The 19,506-nt window shown below is 58.7% G+C and overlaps 1 protein-coding gene across 7 annotated transcripts in view; it reads right to left on the reverse strand.

The window, feature by feature from the left end:
• PAX2 (paired box 2) overlaps positions 1-15,625 on the reverse strand; it is an 88,177-nt gene extending 72,552 nt beyond the window's left edge. For 4 of the 7 annotated variants that reach the window (XM_030334867.1, XM_030334872.1, XM_030334873.1 and 1 more), the window contains exons 1-4: positions 15,579-15,625; positions 4,723-4,833; positions 1,027-1,195; positions 30-227 (exon numbers count right to left, since the gene is read on the reverse strand). In XM_030334867.1, the coding sequence (XP_030190727.1) occupies positions 30-227; positions 1,027-1,195; positions 4,723-4,833; positions 15,579-15,603 (503 nt within the window). In that variant the 5' untranslated portion in view covers positions 15,604-15,625. The remainder of the gene's footprint in view (positions 1-29; positions 228-1,026; positions 1,196-4,722; positions 4,834-15,578) is intronic. The other 3 variants (XM_030334868.1, XM_030334874.1, XM_030334871.1) reach the window with 1 other exon arrangement.
• Positions 15,626-19,506: the final 3,881 nt, after the last annotated feature.

The raw sequence follows: 19,506 nt of genomic DNA on the forward strand, positions 1-19,506 counted from the left end.
TAGCCCGTAGCCCCGGGCGGCTTGCTCACCTGTTGATGGACGAGACGCTGGGCACCGTGTCATTGTCGCAGATGCCCTCGGCCAGGAGCCGGTCTCGGATCTCCCAGGCGAACATAGTTGGGTTCTGTCGCTTGTATTCAGCAATCTTGTCCACCACTTTGGGGGTCGCCACTTTGGGCTTGGAGCCTCCGATCACTCCGGGCTTGATGCTGCCGGTTTCATAGTACCTGCGCCCGGAAGGCCGGCGGGGTCAGCGAGAAGCAGGCTACGTACGGCGGGGGCAGGGAGGCTGCAGGCTCCAGAGCGGCCGAGCCACTCTCCCACCCGAGGCAACAGCGTGGAGGGAAAAGACTCAGCATGGCTGAGCCAGCTTCCAGAGGGCGCGTGGCTAGGGCGAGGCATAGCCTGGAGGATGAAGGGGAGGACGAGAGGGACACTCCCTCCAGGAAGGCAGTCACGGGGGAGGGGGGCTGGGAGCACACCAGCGGGAATAGGCGCCCCTGGGAGTCTGAAAGCCCAGACTTTCATTTGGAAGGAACTGGAGGAACAGCACGATTCCAGGCCTCCAGGCCCACCCTGGCGGAGGCACCACCTCCAGCCCTTTCCTACTGAGCACAGAGCCCCCTGAGAACCAGGACCCTCCTTTCCCCTACCCAGTGCTGATTTTTTTCTTCTCTTGGGGACCCATTTCCGTTCCCCACCCTGTTCCTCCAACCCCCCTCCCCAGTCTGCGTTAACTCTCCTAGAAGAGGAGTCCTTCCCTTACTGAAGGCTGGAAACTGGCAGCCTCGAGAACCCCGAAGCTGGGCGGAATTTGAGTGACCCTGCTCCGCCCTGGCTCCTGGGGCTGCGGCCACCACCTGAGCGCCCTCACCGAAAGGAGCAGCTCTCTAGATACCTCTGAGTATCTGGATAGCCCCTCTCCCACTGGCGTCCTTGACTTTTAGCCAAGTCCTTGGTCTGGAGACCCAGGGCGGAGGGATAAGGAGGCAAGGTGTCTCCCAGGGGCAACTCTGAGGCCCTCACCTGCCCAGGATTTTGCTGACACAGCCGTGGCTGACCCGCAGCTGCCGGGATATGTCGCAGGGCCGCACACCCTGGTGGGCCAGCTCCACGATGCGCTGCCTCACCACGTCGGGCAGGGGCCGGCCGTTCACAAACACCCCCCCGAGCTGGTTCACACCCCCGTGCCCTGCTGGGGAGAGACAAGAAAAAAACACAACACCCCACAGACAGCAGGGACCGGCCATTAGTCAGGGTCCGCGGCCCAGGACGTGCAAAGGGAGCAGGCAGGGCGCAGGGGCATGATCCCGGACTCCCGGAAGAACAGTGGTCCGGTCAACACCACGCGGCGGATTGGGGATTGAAACCCACGGGGCGTTAGAGATGCGGGAGCGTGACGCTGGGCAGAGGGCTGGGAAGAACGCGTCTCGAAGGCCAGTACCTCGCAAGGGAGAAAGTGAGGGAAGGAATGGAGAAGCAGGGTGAGAGGAAAGAGGGAAGAGGGGGAATTAATGCAGGCAGGGAAGAATGTAGGAGAGGAAAGGAAGGGCCGAGCAGAGAACAGAAGCAGCGCGAAGCGGGATCCCGCCTGAGCCGCAAGCAAGGGGGAGTCGTTGGTGCGTGCTAGGGCTTGGAGGCAGATGATTGGGAGGGGGGGGGTGTCTGGGACCGGTGGACTCAGTACAAAAGGGTTCTAAGCACAGAAAGGGGCTAGGTCCCTGCCCCTCTCCTTTGGCTCCCTACCTCTTGTATCTATTTTTAATCAGAGTTGGAGTTCTCCTACCTCTTTCCCTGTGTTTTTGTTTTTATTTTATTTTGGTTTTTGACCGGGATTTTCCCTTTCCTTTATGTTTTCTATATTTATATATTTGGGGGCCATATTTCCCACTGGTCTCCCTAGTGTCTAAAGTTCAAAGAAGGCCAGGTGGAGGAGGGAAGGCTGAAGAGGCAGGGGCCCGGAGCCTGCTGCGCTCAGAGACTGGGAGGCAGCGGAGAGCGGCCGGGCGCTCTGCTCGGTAACAGCCAGAGAACGCAGGCTGCAGGGGCTTGTCTGCCTGCCGCCTTGCGCCAGGCTTGGGACCCATTGCCTTGCCTAGGTAACATGGCTCAGGTGGCCCAGACAGGCTGAGGGCTCACCGGGGCACCCCGTGCTGCCAGCCGGAGCCAGCTCCTGTCCCTCTGACCTCTTAGACCTCGGCAGCCTCCCAGGACACCGCGAAGCAAGGGCGTTTGCTCTCCCGCCCAGGACAAGGGCGCTGGGTCTCCAACCCGACTCCAGCGCGGGCCCTCAACCTCAGAGCCCAAGTGGTCACCGGATGCCAGACCTGAGGACGCTGCGCGGCGCCCCGTTCTCCCTGGCCTACAGCAGTCTAGAAATCCTGCACCCAGAGCCATCAACCCGCAGCCGCAGTTCCTGAGCAATCCAAGCGCAGAGTTCTAGCGGCCAGCCTGACCTGACCGGCAACCTACAGCCCCTGCCCTGCTAGCCTCAGGCGACTTTCGGAGAAAGCGGGGACATCTGTGTTCCGCTCATTTCTTTCGCGTCCCCTTCTGGGGGTGCTGAGAGCAAGGGCCGGCGAAACCCCTGGGGAGAGGCTTCTGATCTGGAGGCTGGGGGAGGCCACAACCTCTTATTTTTGCCCCTCATCCCTGCTACTCTCCCTACCTCTAGCCCCACTCCTCACCCCTCCCCTCCCTCCAAACCTCGACCATCAATAATTTAGGCCCCGGGAGAACTCGCGTTACCGGTATGAAAAGGCGGCAGCTGCGGGCAGATTAAAGATGAATAATTCAGCCTCCCCGGGCTCCGGGCCCGGCCCCTCGTCCCCAATCTAAGGGAAGGGGATGGGAAGGGGGCACGGCAGGAGTCCAGGCCAGGGGGCCGGGAGCCGCCGATGAGTCGGGCCTGGAATGCGCCACTGCCGCCGGTGCGGACACGGGCTCCGGCTGCTTGCTGGCCCGCCCGCCCGCCCGCTTGCTCGCTCGCTCCGCGGTCTCTTCCTTCCTCCGACCGCCTTCAGCTCGCCTTGCTCCCCTTTGGGTTTCCAAGTGACACCCAGTGGGCGGCCGGGACTCGGCAGATTCCCCCGCGGAATCAGCCAGAGAGAAGGGCGAGAGCAGAGGCGGCGGAGCAGGGAGGCCGGCGGGCTGGGCGAAGACGGCGGGTCGACCTGGTTCCACTCACTCCGAAAAGGAGACAGGATTTCTGGCTCAGCTCACAGAGATCCGCCGCGGCCAGAGGGCCCTGACTTGGATTAGCTGTGCTTAGAAATTCTTTAGGAAAATATATTTTATCCCAGGAGTATTTTTTGAAGCTCCCCCCGTAACGCTAATTATATGCTTATAGAAAAACACAACTCTTCCTCCTCGGCTCTCTTGTCCAGAGCACCGATCCAAGCCAGGTCTAAAAAAGTTTCCCTGTGAAAAGTTACAAACCATCCTTAATTATTAATCTACAGAGGAGGAGAAGTTTTCTATTTAGAATTCATTTATCTGGGAGAGAAAAAAAAAAGCCTGCAAAAAACAATCTCCGAATTCTTCTCCAAGCTAAAGATATAGGACATGAATTAGATAAATTCAGATTTCATTAAAATAATTCCCTCTTTTTCTATTTTTTTTTTCATTTTTCTCCCCTTCTCTTTCTTCTGGAACATCCTTTCTGTTTTCTTTCTTTTATTTCCTTCCCCCTGTTTTTTTTTTCTCTTTCCTTTCTCCCCAGCTTTGGCATTTGCTTGCCTTCCTTTTGTTTTTTCCCCCTCGTTTTCTCTCTCTTTGACTACCCACTGGCCAGGTCACTGGCTGGACCATTTTCACCAGGGAGTGGGAGGCCGGCAAGGAGCCTCCAGAACTGCAAGCGGAGCTTGGCTGTGCCCAGGGGCCGCCTGGCAGGCTCCTCTACTCCCATCTCTTGCTGACTTGGATTTCTCCTTGGAACCCCTCTTTGTTTTTAGAGCATCTCCCAGGGAGAGGCGGAGAAAGATGACCATCACATCCTGCCAATCTCAGACTCCCAACTCAAGGAGAAGAGAAGGGGAAGGAGAAGGGAAGGAGGTGGGAAAGAAAAGGAGAGGAAGGAAGTATTACAAACCAGCTCACAAGAAGCCCTGTCGGGGCTGGCACGGCCTGGAGGTGCTGGGAGCTGAGGGTCAGATGGGGGCACCCCACCCCCACACTCTTCTGCCTGATTGTCCTGACACTGAAGCTGCCCATGTTAGGAGTCTCCTCCTGGACAATCACACTAAGTTTGAGAAAGGTAGAGATGAATGGAGGGAGGGGGAGGTAGAGAGAGAGAGAGAGACAGAGAGAGAGAGAACACCACAACACAAACCCCTCAAAACTGCCTGCCAATTAGTCTCCCAGCCCAGGGCAAGAGGGTGACCAGGGAGTAGGATGGCTGGAGCCAGGACCAGGGGCTGTGGATCGATGACCTAAGAAGAAGCAGGTGGAAGGAAGGAAGACAGGTGATGGGCACCAGGGAAGGTAGGAAGGCTGGTAGAGGGAGAAGTACCAGGAACATAAGGCAGAAGAGAGAAACTGGAGGCTTTGAAAACACTGGAAAATGGGGGGAAGAGGAAGAACGAAGGGGGGAGGGCTAGAGAAGCCAGCGTGGTCCCCAAGGTGGGACCTGAGCGCAGGGGGCCAGGGCCACGCGGGGCGGGACAGGATAGGGTTAGGACGCCAAGCCCCGAGCCGGGACAGGAGCCGGGCGCGGGTACTCACGGTGCATCGCGGAGAAGGGGTCTGCTTTGCAGTGCATATCCATGGGGAGGCAGAGGAGCGGGAGCAGCGCGGCCGCCGCCGCCGTGTCGCCTCTCAAACTCAACTTCAGGACTTGAGGAGAAAAGGGAGGGACGTTGGGGAGGCGGGGGTGGGGGAGGTGAGCGGGCGCCCGGCAGCGGCGGGGCGGGCGGGGGGCGCCGCGCTGCGCTCCCCGCGGGGACGCTTCCCGGGCGGGTCGGAGCTGGCAACCGCAGCGACCGCAACTTCCCGCCGTCGGGGCGCGGGGCCGGGCGGTCAGCAGAGCGGCCCCGGGGCGGCGGGCCGGGCCGGGGGGATCTGGGGGCGCATGGCGCGCGCGGCCGCTGAGGCCAGGGCTGAGGCTGGGCGGGGGAGGCGGCTCGCTCAGCTCCCCTGGAACCCGGTCATCCGAGAGGCGGCGGTCGGAGAGGGCGAGGAGCCGAGGGGGGGGCGGCCCGAGGGCGCCGGGCGGGGAGCCGGGCCGCTCCAAGTGCGGGTGAGTTGGCGAAGTTGGCAGAGAAGTAGCAATCCTCGGGATGTCCGAGCGGGCGCCTCGGAGAGGGGAGAGCGCGAGCCGGGCCCCCGCCCCCAGAAAAGGCAGGCGCGCGCCGCCGCGGCCGAAGGGCCGGGAAGGAGGGAGGGAGCTGAGCAGCGCCGGCCGCACCGGGCTGGCCCCAGGTGGGCTGCGGCTGCGAGAAGGCTCGGCCGGAGACTGGAGCCTCGGCTCCCGGTGTGTGTCTCTCTAAAAGCTGCAAAGCCCCCTCCAGACCCCCTCCCCCTCCCCGCGCTGGGAGATGGATGACTTGTCAGACAAAGGCAATAGATTCCACCACTCTGTGATTCGCCAGCGCCGGAGCCCCGAGCTTCGGCGAGGAGGGCCCCGCGCCTGTCACTCCGGTGCCGGCGAGGGGAGGGGAGGGGAGGGGGAAACGGCAGGGAGGGAGGGAGGGAGCAGCAGGCGAAGGAAGGGAGAGGGAGGGGAGCGGGCCAGGGGGAGGGGAAAGGGGAGCCCGGGATTAAAACTACACTGAGCAACGAAACTCGCCGATAAGACAAACGTTAGATAAGGAGAAAGAGCGGCCGGTCTAATGAATATTCAGGCAACGACAGAGTGCCACGGAGCGCGCCGCTCTCGGCAGCCGGGCTCACAGTCCCAACTCACCCAGCCCTGCCATCCACCGGCCAGTGCCCGCGTGGGCCACGCGGCCCCGAGCCCGGTCCGCATCCCTAGTCTTAACCCCCCTCCTCTCAGCTCTGAGTTCCCTTCCGTTCCTTCCTGATTCTTCCTTCCTCTCTCTGGTCCTTCCCTCTCGCCTTTCCCTCCTGAGGTACCTCCCCACCCACGCACCCCCCAATCTCATTCCGGGGCAAAGTGCCCGGCAGTTTGTCCTCTTGCATCCCACGCGCGGCTGCGCGGAGGGCTCCCCTCGTCCCCCTGCCCATCGGGGTCTGGGCAGCCCAGAACGCTCGGTTTCCGATGGAGCTGGAGACCTCCGGCGAGGACCCACCTGCCTCAGTGGGACCCAGCGGACGGTGGGACAGCCCCGGGACTTGGCTTCTGGACCCTCGGGTGGCCTGGGAGAAGGGCTTGGGGAGGGAGACAGTGCAGAGCGACTGGTCGCTGGCGGCAGAGGACGCGGGAGACGAGGCTTGCTGTCCCCGGCTGGGGAGAAGAGGCTGCGAACGAGGCTGAGCGCCGCCCGCCGCCAGCTTGGCGGCTCCCGAGCTAGCGCCCGGCCCGGGCCCGCTCGTGCTAGAGCCTCTGGCCCGGCCTCCGCAGCCTTCGTCCGCACCCGCTCGGTCCGCTCGTACGCACCAGGCAGGAGAAGCCCTTTGTCTCCTAACTGGTTAAGTACAGAATATCCGGGAGATCTTTATGAAATATTTTCCCTCGTCTCATAAATCATCTTGGCACTTCAGCTGATGTTTTAACTCTCTCTCCCTCCTTCGCTCCCTCCCCCCGCTTCCCTGGGTCTGCGAAAGGGCGGCTTGGGGAAGCCCGCGCTCCGCTCCCGCTGCCCGGTCTTGAGGTGCCTCTGGCCCCTGACTGCAGACCCTGGCGCCGGCGAAAGAGCCGCAGACTCGCGCCGCTGTCCCGCTGGCTGGAGCCCAGGCGGCAGCTAGGCTGGGTGCCGCACCTGCCCCACTCGGCCAGGAGGAGACTCCTCCTGGGCCTCTTACACCCGGGTTTTCCAGGGCCCCTAATCCTCGGGCCGGGATCCAGCCAGGCTCAGTCCCACAGCATTCGGAACCTCCCACTCCTTAAGAGGCTGAGTCTTTGGAATTCTGACATTTGCCCCCCTTCCTGGATCCTCCTGAGCCTGATCCGCTTAATCCACCTGCGGAGTAACTCCTGGGAGGAAAAAAAGAATCCTCCCCACCATCCCTCTCCCTCCCAGCCCTCACTCCCTCTCCCCTTGGTCGGCGGGGCTGGTTCCCTTCCGCTGGAGGTTGAAGGCGCAGAGTCCAGCCCCGAAGGTCAGTCTCTTCCTCTCGAGACCTGCAGATGGCGCTCCCGGGTTTGCTTTGGCCTCACAACCCCACGTACACGCGCTAACTTCGTGTGGGGAGCGAAAAAAGGAAAACAGAGTTCGGGCAGCCTAAAGGAAAGGGCTCCCAGGCCTGGAAGAAAGGGGCTCTCAGGTGGTATTACCTGGTACAGCCTTGGGCTTCCTGCAGGAAGGTAATTAACCAAGAATTGGGGTGTAGGGAGAGGCACAGAGGAAGGATCCTTGCTGAGGGGAGTTGACAACTAAGGGAACCTTTTGCCCCAGGTCTCCTTACGTTAGTTCAGGAAGTTAAGTCCCGGGGAGTCTGAACTATTGCAGGAATAAAACTGTGGGCAGAACCCCGCCTCCCCCCCCCCACACACACACACTAGGCACAAAGACACACATATTTTTCTAGAACCAGCTAGACATATCCCTATGTTACACACACTACGAAGAAGTGTGGATGCAGACAACAGGCATTTTCACGTATTGGGCAAGAGGGATTTTACGTTTTGTGAAAGGAGACTTACAAGGGCTTAATGCACAAAGCATTCAGGAAGCTATAGTCACACATCTATCTTTCCCAAATGCCCCCTGAGGAGTAAAGACCCTTCCATGATAGTCCAATTCCCAGGTAGCCTCTGAGACTCCAGAATCACTCCCACCCCACCCCACCCCCAATTCCTGGGACCCTTTCCACAGCACTACACCAGCTCGACACTCACCCTCCCACCAAGCCAGCCCCTGGCAGCCTCTTCCTCAGCTCCAGCCCATTCCTGGGTCTAGAAAGTTAAAGAGCAATGATCTCTGATGGTTAGAAACCCTTTTAGCCAAGACTCTGCCTTCTTCTATTGCTCCGGGGCTGGACTACAGATTTCTCTCCAGGCACTCGCCTCTCCCTCTGATGCTCCCTTTCCTGTTCTTCCCTTTCTTCTATAGAGTCTAGTAGAGGAGAAAAAAGCAAGAAAGGGAAAAAGGGAAGAAGAAAGTAGAGGAAAGAGGAAAAGAAAGAGAAAAAAAGAAAACAACCCAACCCCAAACACAACCCGGGCTCCGACCTGTCAGGGTTGGTTGCTTTTCCCGTCTGCCTCTAAATGAACCTTTTCTCTCTGGTGTTTTCAAAGCGGCCTTTCCACCCCCCAACCTAGGGGCATTTACACTTCAAACAAGGCGCCCGCCTCCCTGCGGAAATTTAAAGGCAAATAAACTTTTGGGGAGTTGCTCTGATACCCATCTCGGGATTTGCTTCATTAGCCGCCTCTGTGCATCTGATCTGCCCAATAAATCTTCCTTGTGGATCTCCGTTCCTTCTTCTCCACTCCCTTCCCGGCCTGGCTCTTGGGGTGCCCCAGCCCTTGCCTCCTTCCCGACTGCTGAGCTGCAGCTGGCCTGACTCTCCCACTGTCCGGGGCAGAGCAGGCCGCCGGGGGGGGGGGGGGGGGGGGACAGGGTAGGTGTGGGATACTCGGATACGTGTGGGATACGTTGAGTTCTTCCCCCACCCCCACCCCGCACCCCAAGTGTACACACGCACAGGCATCCCAAGCCAAGCTAAGCACGACTAGCACTCCGAGCTACGAAATGCGTTTCTGGGTAGATTGTGCACGGAGTGAAGTGCTCATATACACCCTGTCTGCTGCTCCCACTTGCACCCCCTCTCTTCTCCACCCTTCGCCTCCTTTTCCGGTTTCCCGGTCCCTGGCTCTGCGCTTTCTGTCCGGGTGTGGGTAGGCAGAGGCGTGGCTGCCTCTCCTCTGCAGGCAGGGCCCTGACCCAGAGCCCAGGCCCCCGACCTCAGGCAGTTTGGAAAGGCGGCTGGGCCGTGGGGGCCTGGGGGCTTCGAAGGAGCTTCCCAGCCGCGCCCCTCCCCCTTGGCCTGGGCTCCTCTTCCTCCAACGACTCCTTTCACCTCCTGGGGAGCGGCAAAGGGAGCCAGGGCCGGGCCTCTGAGGGAGGGGATTAGAAATTCCGAAATTAAATGTATCTCCCTAGGAAATGCTCCCCACAGCGCGGACCAAATTAAACGCATTAAAGTTCAGGGGGGAAAAAGCTGTTTAGAACCAAGGGGGGAAACTAGTCCGAAGGGAAGAGCAGAAACGTAGGAGGGAAGAAAGGAAGGTAGCTTCGCAGCCGAGCTCCTTTCCTGAATTAGTCCCAGTTTGGGAAGTCCCACCACTACCACCACCAAAAAAGAAAAAAGCAAAGAGGAAAAAAGTTCGCTGACAATCCAAGTGCGGGACGGCCGCGGCCCACTCGCCCTCTGGGTCCCGGCGCACCCTGGGGCGCCAGCTCTCCACGACCAGATCCCGGGCCGCCGGCGCACGCATCCGGCCCCCTCTCCACCTCGGCCGGCCCGGCTCCGGCTCGGCACTCTCCCTTCCTCCTCCCCATTCTCTCCCCGCCCCTCCCCCTTCCTAACCCTCTGGTCACGTTGGAGGATGTTTTTTTTTTTTTTTTTTTTTTTGGAAGAGCTTCTGGTACAATATGGAGCACCATGGGCTGCAATTTCACACTCCACAGCACATTCCCCCTAAAGCTACTTTCTTTTTTTTTTTTTTTTCATCTAAGACCCCCTAATTTCTGCTTCCTCGCTCCCTCCCTGGCTCCCTCCCTCCCTCCTGCTCTCACTCTTCTTTTCCCGCTTTTGTTCCCAATATTTGGGCTCCCCGCGTGAAGCCCGGGGGCGGGGGGGGGGCAGCCTCCCGGCCGGCCCCGCCCGCTCGGTCTGTTGGTCCTGTGGAGGCCGGGCGCACGTGCTGCGCCTTTATCCTCGCCGGCCCCTCCCCCTTTAACCCGGCTGCTCCTCGCCAGAGGTCCCAGCGACCTGCCCGGCCCTTTGAGGGAAAACGACAATGCAAGCCACTTGGCCACCAAAGCGGCCTCTTAGCGGCACGGGCCTGCCAGGTGGCTGCCGCCGGTGGCCCACCCGACCGGGGAGCTGAAAAAAATAGTCAAACAGGAGAAACTGGGCCAGTAGGTCTGCAGGGTAGGAGCAGAGGGCCCCGTGCAACAGAAAACAAGCTGGAGGGTGGGGGGCAAGAGGCCCCACAGAGGCCGGGGTACTCGCGGCTCAGACCTGCACAGAGCCTGTCCCCAGACACTCACAGACCTCTGCACAGCTAAAGGGGCTGCTGACCCCATAGCCCATGAGAAGGAGCGGCAGCCACCACATTCACAGTCCCTTTGCCTCTTGAGCCTCCTCAGTTTTCTCACCTGTAAAATAGGGACGATTACCTGTCTTGCCTACTACCTGGAGCTAGCCAATAGAAAAGCACTTTGAAAACCCAACATTTCTGTGGTAGATTAAGGAATAAGTGCCCAGCTTCCCGGAACACTTACCCCTCCACAAAGAGGAAGGGGGGGGGGAGCTGGGCTGCTTAGGCAGGGCAAGGGGTGGTGCTTTCCACCCAACTTCTATCCTAGAAAGGTAACAAGAGGATTCCTTGCTGCCTCGCTTCCTGTGTTCCTTCCATTCAGGATTTTTCCCCTTCCATTGACTATACCACACCCTGTCCATGTTTATCACTCTGCTCTCTTTCCTGCTACTCCATTCCTACTTCTTCCTGCACCCTCGCCGCCCCCCTGCGTCAGCGCAGATGCTAGAGGGTCCATTAAATTCTTACCCCCTCCCCCAACAGCCAGGTTAATTGTGGCCTCAGGCGCAGTCCCCTTCGGGCCAGTCTGCCAAAATGGTTGGGAGGAGGCTGGCCCGTTCTCAGAGACCTGGGAAAGGAAATCCCGTCCAGTCCGGTTCCAAACAAAGAAAGTTGGTCCTCTCTGGACCTTCAGTCAACCTGCCAAAGCCAGAGCGGAGATGAGACGGTGGGGGAGAGGCCTGATGAAGGGGAGGCGTGGAAGGCGGGGAGAGAGGAGGGGAAGGAAATGGACATGAAAGGGGTGCTGAGGGCACAGAGAAGACACCTGTCTCTGGAAGGCCCGAAGAGGCTGGTTTGGGCGAAGCCGAGGTCCCCATCCGGCCAACTATCTCTTCCCTTCCTCCCCAAGCCCGGGTGAGAGAGTGCGAGTGAAGGCTGTGTCGGTAGCGAAGTAATGATTAACCCTCTTCTGAGCCAGGCCCTGAGCCTGCAGCTTGACCTGGCTGGGGTGGAGGGAGACAGTGCCTGCGGGCCCGCGGACCGCTCCGGCGCTACCCGCCACCGCCACCGCCACCGCGACGTAGAGGGCTGCGGAGAGAGGGGGCAGGCGGTAGCCGGGGGCAGCCGAAAGGGAGCGCAGTGCAGGGCAGGGTGGGGGAGCGCAACTGCAGATGCTGGGCAGGCCAGGGGGAGCGAAAGAGCCACAGCCAATGCACGAGGAAAGGAAGGGGCCAAACGCAGGCGAGGGCGCACGGCTCCGCAGCGTTGAGGAATAGTTGGAGAGGGGCGGGAGCACCCCGGCGGGCTGAGTTTTCCCGGAGTTGCGAGCAAGCACCAAATCTACTCTGCCGGATCCATCCGCGGCGCGCCCGCCCTCCCTTCCTCCTCTCCCAGCAAGCGGTGTGGATGTGAGGAGCAGGCGGAGAACGCGCCAGAGCCGGGAGCGGGTAAGGCAGGGGGAGACCCGCCAACGAAACAGGGAAGCGAAGGGCAGGGCCGCCAAGGCGGGGGACAAGCTGCTTGGCGCCGCGGAGTGGCTGGAGACAAAGGATCGGAGCGGAGGGGAGAGGGGAAAACCGGGGAGAGAGGGGCTGGCTGAGACAGGGAGAGAACCCAGACACAGGGCTATCTCTGGGGACGGGCTGAGGTTTGTCTACTCCTGCCGCCTCCGCCCACCCCAGCCCAGAGCCGGGACGTCTGGGGGCTCACTCCCGCTTGGGTGCCTGGCCCGCGGGCCTGTGGCCTGGGTTCGGGGCGAGGGGTGTTGCTGTGGCTGGGGGGGGGCGTGGAAGAGTATGTGTGTGTGTGTGTGTGTGTGTGTGTGTGTGTGTGTATGTGTGTGCGCGCGTGCGCGCGCGCGTGTGTGTGTGTGTGTGTGTGTGTGTGCGCGCGCGCGCACAGAGGTTTAGGCAGGCAGGGGTGGGGTGGGGTGGGGTGGGGGTGGGGAGGGAGGGTCTCCGCTGCTGCAGGGTTAGACCCCCCCACCCCAGGCGGCTGCAAGCCTGCGCCCTCCACCCTCCGAGGTCCAGAGCCGTCCACTCCCCGAACTTGAAACAAAAGGGCTGCACAGAATCCCTCAGGAGCCAGGACAAGGGCTCTTTCTGGAAAAAGTGCTTTGGTTTGAGACACTAAGGGTCACGGCATCCAGGATTATTTAACTTTCTGTAACTGTTCCTAGGGAAGAAAAAAAAAAGATGCAAAGTAAATCTTGGACAGAAAAAAGCCCGGGTCCCAGTAGTTCGCTCCGCCATGTCTGGACCGGCCGTGAGGTCTAGACCCGCGGCTAACGAACATATTGAAGAAACTGACTAATGGAGGGAGGGAGCCTCTTTCCATTTCTAAATCAATTAAGGAGAATTTCTGATGGGTCTCCTTGGGGGCTGAGCATCTCTTGGCGAGGGGATCGTATGAGCGTGTGTGTTGTGAGGGTGCGTGGAAGGTGTGTGTGTGTGTGAGGGGGTGGAGAAGGGTGTCTGGGCAAACAGCTGTGTCCCAGGCGGGGCCGAGATAGGAGCTCAGGACCCATATCCAACACCTCCCCCTCCTCTCTCTGCCCTCAGCCGAGGCTGCTCGGAGGCCAAGGCCTTCTCAGCCTCTTCCTGCGGGGCCGCCAATCAATCCTGCAGGTCAACACAGCAATTAATAACGGGGTGAGGAGGCCTGGCAAAAGAGGGCGGGGAGGCATCGGGCTGTGTCTCCCCCAGGCTCTCCCTGGCGGCAGGGCCAGGGAGCGGGAGGGGTCCCGGAGGGCAGAAAGAAACCTGGGAACTCAGTGTGGGCCAGGGAGCGGGCTCAGAGTCCCAGGAGGGAGAGGCAGAGGACCAGCTAGGACAGGCCAGCGGACATCAAATAAACGTCTTATTTTTATGATTCTAGGGGTATAGGCGACGATGGCCAAAGACCACAATTAACCTTGTTACTGATTATCTCTCCTTCCCCCATACCTCGCCTTTTCCTGGTGGTTTTCGCTGTTGGGGATCTGGCTCAGCGAGACTAAATAAAACCCGCATCCTTCGCACACCCGGCTGCGGCGGTTGCGCCAGGGCGGCAACCAGGCACGCTCGCTCGTGCGCGCCTGTGTCATTGTCATTTTGAACTAGCCGGATGAGGCCAAAGAGGGCGCCAGGGCCGTCTGGGGGACGCGGAGCCCCCGGGGAGCCGTGTCGGCCAGGCGTGCCTAAGAAAGAAATTAAGGCAGAGGAACGGGAGGGGGCGGTGAAAAGAGAAAGAAAGAGAGAGAGAAAGCGGCTCCGTGGGCGGAAGACTCCGAGGCTCCGTGGGGCCACCTCAAGGGGAAAGGGGGTTTCCTTCTCTCAAATACAGCCCTACCTCCTGCCCAGCTCCGCAGCTCCTCCCCACCCTTCCCCAAGCCTTGGCCGGCGGCAGTGCGACCCCCCGCACCGGCCAAAGCGGGGCAAAGGAGGGAAGGGAAAGGGAGTGCGGTGCACAGCTGGTCTGCCCGGCCCCTCTGCCACCCGTGCCAGGAGAGCGGCTACCAGGCCTGGCGCAGGTAGGCGCAGGCGCCCCGGGGTAAGCGCCCTGGTCCGTCCTGGAGTGTCCCACGCGCCCAGAAACTTGGGGTGATGGCCTGGCCAGGCGCTCAAGGATGCCCCCCCACACACCACCGCTCTGCCTTTTCTTTTCCGAGGCGCCGTGGAGAGGGCCTGTCTGCACCCGCGGGAAGACTTGCTGGGGCCAGGAACCAGATCCACGCACCTCCGGCCTGCAAGGCAGGGAGAGGCTCCTTTGGAGCAGGAAAATGGAAAAGTGGGAGTGTCAGTAGCCTGAGCAAAGACCGGGAAAGAAGGAGGGGTCGGGGCAGGAGGTGGTAGGAGGCAAAATAGAGGCCGTGGGTGAGGGAGAAGCCCCGTACTGGGGAGGAAGAAAGGGGGAGAGAGGTTTCCAGGAAGGCCCAGCCATTAGGTCTGTCCTTGGGCTGCATATTTATACGGTCGAGGGGGTGCACAGATGGGCTCTCAATTGAATTCCATCTTCAACACCATCAGAGATTGATTTTGTACTCGCTTTTAATTTTGCCATAATTAATTAGATCATTACAACTGTTTGCTATTGATCTCCCTACTTAAACCTCTGGTGCGGAGGGGTGGCCCAGGGCCCTCAAAGCCCAGGAGACCACAGTTGACCCTCCTGGGGACCCAGGTCCCCCAGTGGGTACCAGGCTCCTAAGGGGGAATGGAGGCAGTCCAGGGACTGGGCCAAGAAGCTTAGATGAGGACCAGTGCTGAGGGAGGAAACTGGATTATCAGCTGAAAAAGCTAGAACCTGAGCTGGTGGGGGCTGGGGGAGAGATTTGGGAAAGATAAGGAGTGAGGGGAGGGAAGAGGGGCTGGAGTTCGTTGGTCCTTGACCTCTGTGGAATTATTTGGAAAACTCTTGGAAACTAATCCAACCTTCTCCCTCCCCACCAATCCAAGACTAAATCTGGGTCCCTGGCTTCCACACCCACACTATTCTAGGGCCCCTGGTGGGCAGACAGAACTGAGCTGGCAGACCTGGGGGGGGGGGTGTGGTGAAGGAAAAAAAAAAAAAAAGGAACAGCTCTCCACTCCCTTAGCCCTTTGGGTCAGATTTTAATCCCCACCTGTGTGTGTGGGGGGGGGGCTGCCATTCCTCCCCTTGCCCCAGGCCTCCCTTGAGTTGTTTATTTGTGGGGGGGGGGGGTGCAGAGTCTTCTTTCCAAATGTTAGGCACGTCTACACCAGAGCTTACACTTTGGTTTATATTCAAAGACACAGACACAGGACCCTCACACACGTGCACAGAGACATGTGCACACAGCATGTGCCCATCCACTAACACATATGTACACACACCCAGGCTCCATTCCCACTAGAAACTAAGACCTTCCTTGTGCACCCAACTTGGAGGAAGTTATGCAAAATATTTTTACACTGGAAAGTGGAAAGATAAAGTCATAAGGGCACAACAGAATGGAAAAGCCCGGTTCTGTAAAGAGACCAAGAGAAGTTGTAAAACTCACGTTTTCTGGATGGAAAGTTTTTAGCAGATTTAGAGGACACCCGGAGGGAGGTACCCAGGAGGTCCCACGGGTGGGGAGAGGTCGCAGAGCCTCAGTCCCCAGCGATTACGGTGCCCCCCCCCGCAAGCACAGAAAATAAGAGTGGGGTTCGTCCTCGGCTGGGCTGGGCCGCCCCATCTTTCTCACGCCGCCGCCCCCACCCCCGCCCCTCGCCTGTGGCGCAGACGGGCCGCTCCTCCTCGCTCTTACCTGCCCGGCCCGTGCGCTGGTCCATGCTCTGCGCGCCGCCGCTGCCGTCCGGGCCCGGGTCTCGCTCCTCCGCGGCGCCGCGGCCCCGACAGCGCGTCTCGCCCGTGCCGCCGCCTCCCCGAGATCTGGGCGCAGCCACCCAAGACCGAGCGGCTCAGATAACCCAGGCTGCCCGCCGCCTGGGCGGTGAGTCCGCCGGCGCCCGCGTTCACACAGCCGGCCGCGCCGAGGCACAGCCCCGCGCGGAGGAGCCCCCGGCTCTCCGCCCCGCGCACACGCGCGCACACGCGCCCAGGCCCGGAGCCAGCCGTCCGCAAGCCGCCGCCCGCGCCGCCGCGGGCGCCCGGAGACCGAATCCCCACCAGCCTAGCCGCCGGCACACCCTCTCACCCCACCCCCTCTTCTTCACTGTCACACTCTCCCCGGCAGCCGCGCGGCCTCGCACGCGGGGGCGTCCTCACTCGTGCACTCCCCAACTTCGTGCGGCTCCCTCCCCTCAACTCTCAGCCTCGCCCCATTCTGCTTCCCCGACCACTGGGCTCCACAGCCTGCCGCCCACCCCCAACCCCTGTCTCAGCCTCGGTTTCCAAGATCCCTACGAAGGCATCCCAACTTTGTCGGAACACATAGTTGCTCCCTGAAGGTCCCTGTCATCCGTATATTATGGAACTGCTCACTAAATTCCTCACAAGCTCTCCTGTTCCTCCTCCTCCTCCTCCTCCTCCTCCTCCTCCTCCTTCCTCTTCCTCTTCATTTTCCTCCTCTTCCTCCTCCCTCCTCCTCCTCCTCCTTCTCCTTCCTCTTCCTCTTCATTTTCCTTCTCCTCCTAATCCCCCTCCTCCTCCTCCTCCCCCCTCCTCCTCCTCCTCCTTGTCCTTTTCCTACCCCTCCTCTTCCTCCTCTTCTTCCTCCTCCTAGTTCTCCTCTTCTTCTCTCTCCTCTTCTTCCTCCCTCTCCTCCTCTTAGTCCTCCCCTTCCTCTCTCTCTCCATCCCTTTCCCTTCCTCCCCCCTCCTCCTCTTCTTCCCTCTCCTCCCCCTCCTCTTCCTTCCTCTTTTCCCCTTCTTCCTCTTCCTCCTCCTCCCTTTAACTTAGAATAAAATGAAAACGTCTTGGCTTCCGTGCCCTTGAGGAGGTGATCAGGGTCTCAGGAAAGGGAGGAAGGGAGAATGACCAGAGCCCTCCCAAGCTCCTGCCACACTCAAATAGCCACCGACTTGAGCCACACCATTCCAAAATATTCTGGTCCTCTTACCCCAAGTCTCTTGGACCCTCAGGTTGACACCATCGCCAAGCACCCATGCTTTCAGCCATGATCAAAGGCTCACTTTAGCTTTGTCCACATCATACCCTCCCACATCTGGAGTTTACACCTCACACCTTGTCACAAATTCTCATTCAGACCCCTCCTCCACCACTTTTCACATATGCACTCTCTTATACTTCTTACACGATTGCACACCTCTCAAGCAGTCTGTTCCTCTTTCTACCCCCATGTACCCCTTTCTTATTTACCCTGTTTTATGTGCCCAGAAACTTGCCCACCTTGGGCCTCCCACTCTCACTCAGCCTTGCTCCTATGTGCTGAGTAACGCCGAGAGGCTGACAGGGAAAGTGCTGGGTAAGCCCCTGTGTGCAGGCAGGGGTCTCCGGCTGGCCTCATCTCCTGTACACACACCTCCAGGCCCCGGGGCAGCAGGGCACCAAGGCAAAGGGCAGGGCTCAGGTCCATAGGGCCCACTAGCCCGCTTAGGTTAGGAACTGGAATTCTTCTCTGCAAGTCCCTTCCACTTCAACAAAAGTTTCTCCAGACAGATTGTGCAACCAGGGACAGGAAGCTGGGGGGTGGGGAAGAGGCAAACCTGTATCATGGCTCCTCCACTTTTAAAAATCTTCCTACAGGAACAAGAATGTCTACGCTTTTTAGGAAAGTCATGGCCAAATTATCCTGGCCAACGTTTGTGATTTTAAACATCAGACTTTGCCGGTGTGTCTTCTCTGTCTTCTTTTTAAAAGATTAAAACAGTGATTAGCTGAGAGCACAAAAACTGGATGCAAAAAAAACCACTTTTTTTTTGTTTTGCTTTTTGTTTTTGTTGTTATACACAGAACAACATTACCAAGAGCAAGGATGGGAGAGCAATATGCATAAATGAAACCCTAGTGTCACACATACACAAATCACACTCATGTGGTCACTGTTTTACACACACATGAGATATTCACACACACAGCCTCTTACCCAGTCACCTACTCAGAGCCACACCCAGTCATACACAAGGGCCACGGCCTGCTGAGTCACACCTTCCCTGCATAGTTCTTTGTGCCTTTGTTGCCTCTTTAAAACAGTGCTAATAACCCTTGCACTTCTCCCAGGGCTCTCAAGAGATAACTTGGGTGGAAGTGATTTATAAAATGTAGGCGCGACCACACACACATTTGTTTCTCTTGCTTCTGCATTATCAGAGACAGGAATACAGAGCCCAGCGTTCCAGATACACACATAACAGGGAGGCACCCACTGGGGAACCAGGTGTTTTGAACTGGGGAGAACACACACTTGGATCGGTATCCCTGCCTGCTCCGGAGCCAGCTCGTCACAGTTACCTGAACACAGGGCCCAGGGTTGGGACAGTGCCAGGGCTGGGGCCTAAGCCCAGGGGAAGGCAGCAGAGGCCATTGTGCTAAGTAGCCTGTCGCAGACCAGAGGGCCAAGAGGAGGAAAGAGCTTTCTTAGTTCTTGGCTCTGATACTCTGGGAGCCTTGGGGACTCCGGAAGCCTGCAAAGTGATGCCAGTCAAAGGGCCCAGCTTTTGTACCTCAGCCTCCTTCCAGCCTCCTCCCTCAGGCTCTGCTTCCCTTTGTCTTCGAGCCCTCACCCCTGTCCCACACCGTCTCTTGGGCCCTTTTGCTCATTGCCCGCCCCATTGATTGAAAGTCTCTCTCAGGTCCTCCAAGGAGTCCCAGGAAAAATGAACCACCAGTCTATTGATTCTTCATTAGAATTACATTTTCACGTGTGCTAAATTGGTTTTAAAAGCTTTTTCTGTTGTTATTGTCTTGTCAGACCCCGCGGTCCAGGGCAAACCAAGTTTAAACGTTGTGGCTTCTTAGGAAAAAAAAAAAAACAAACCACTGAGGCCAGGTCTGTGATTACTTGCTCTCTTGACTTATTGTTGTCATGATGACAATTGTGATCTGGTTTAAGTAGCTTTAGGGAAAGGGCCCTGCAGGAGGCTGTTCAGATCAGGCTGGGTCTGGCTGGTGAGATGGGTGTGCGTGGAGAGGGCTCTGAAGGCCTTGGAAGAAGACCAGAGCAGTTTTTCTTTCCTCGAAAATTAAATTTAACACTCGAACCTGTAGTAATTGCTTCTGGGACAAGAAGAAAGGTAAAAGTTTTAAAAATCACATTTCTTTTTCTCCCTCCCATTCCAGATTAAATAGAGGAGAAATAAAAAAAAAAAAACAACAACCAGACCCCACCTATTCTGGCTCCCTCCTCTTTCCCCTAAATAGCTGAGGAGGGGGTGTCAGTGTCTCACCAGGCGCTAAAGGAGAGCTTGAAGCCTCTAGCTTTGTAGCAGGGCGGTCACAAGGACGCTTTTAATCATTACACTCTGTGCTGGGAGAGAAATGAATCCAAATGAAGGGGGAGCCGGGAGGAAGAGAGAGTTAGAGATTCCCACAGAGAAAGGGGGGTTGGGGGCCCAGACAGTCAGAGACAGACAGACAGACAGACAGACACAACCGGGGCAGTCTGATGCACTGGTCTTTGCAGTTCAGAAACAGAAGACAGAGAAGAATGAAAGGGAGGAAGACAGACGAAAGAAGGCAAGAAAAGGAAAAGAGGAGAGACTGAGAAAAGGAAACGTACAGAGGAAGGGAAAGAGAAAGACACAGAGAAAGAGCGGAAAGAAGACCAAGGCAGT

This window comes from Lynx canadensis, chromosome D2 (assembly GCF_007474595.2).
Source record: "Lynx canadensis isolate LIC74 chromosome D2, mLynCan4.pri.v2, whole genome shotgun sequence".
Lineage (NCBI taxonomy): Eukaryota > Metazoa > Chordata > Mammalia > Carnivora > Felidae > Lynx > Lynx canadensis.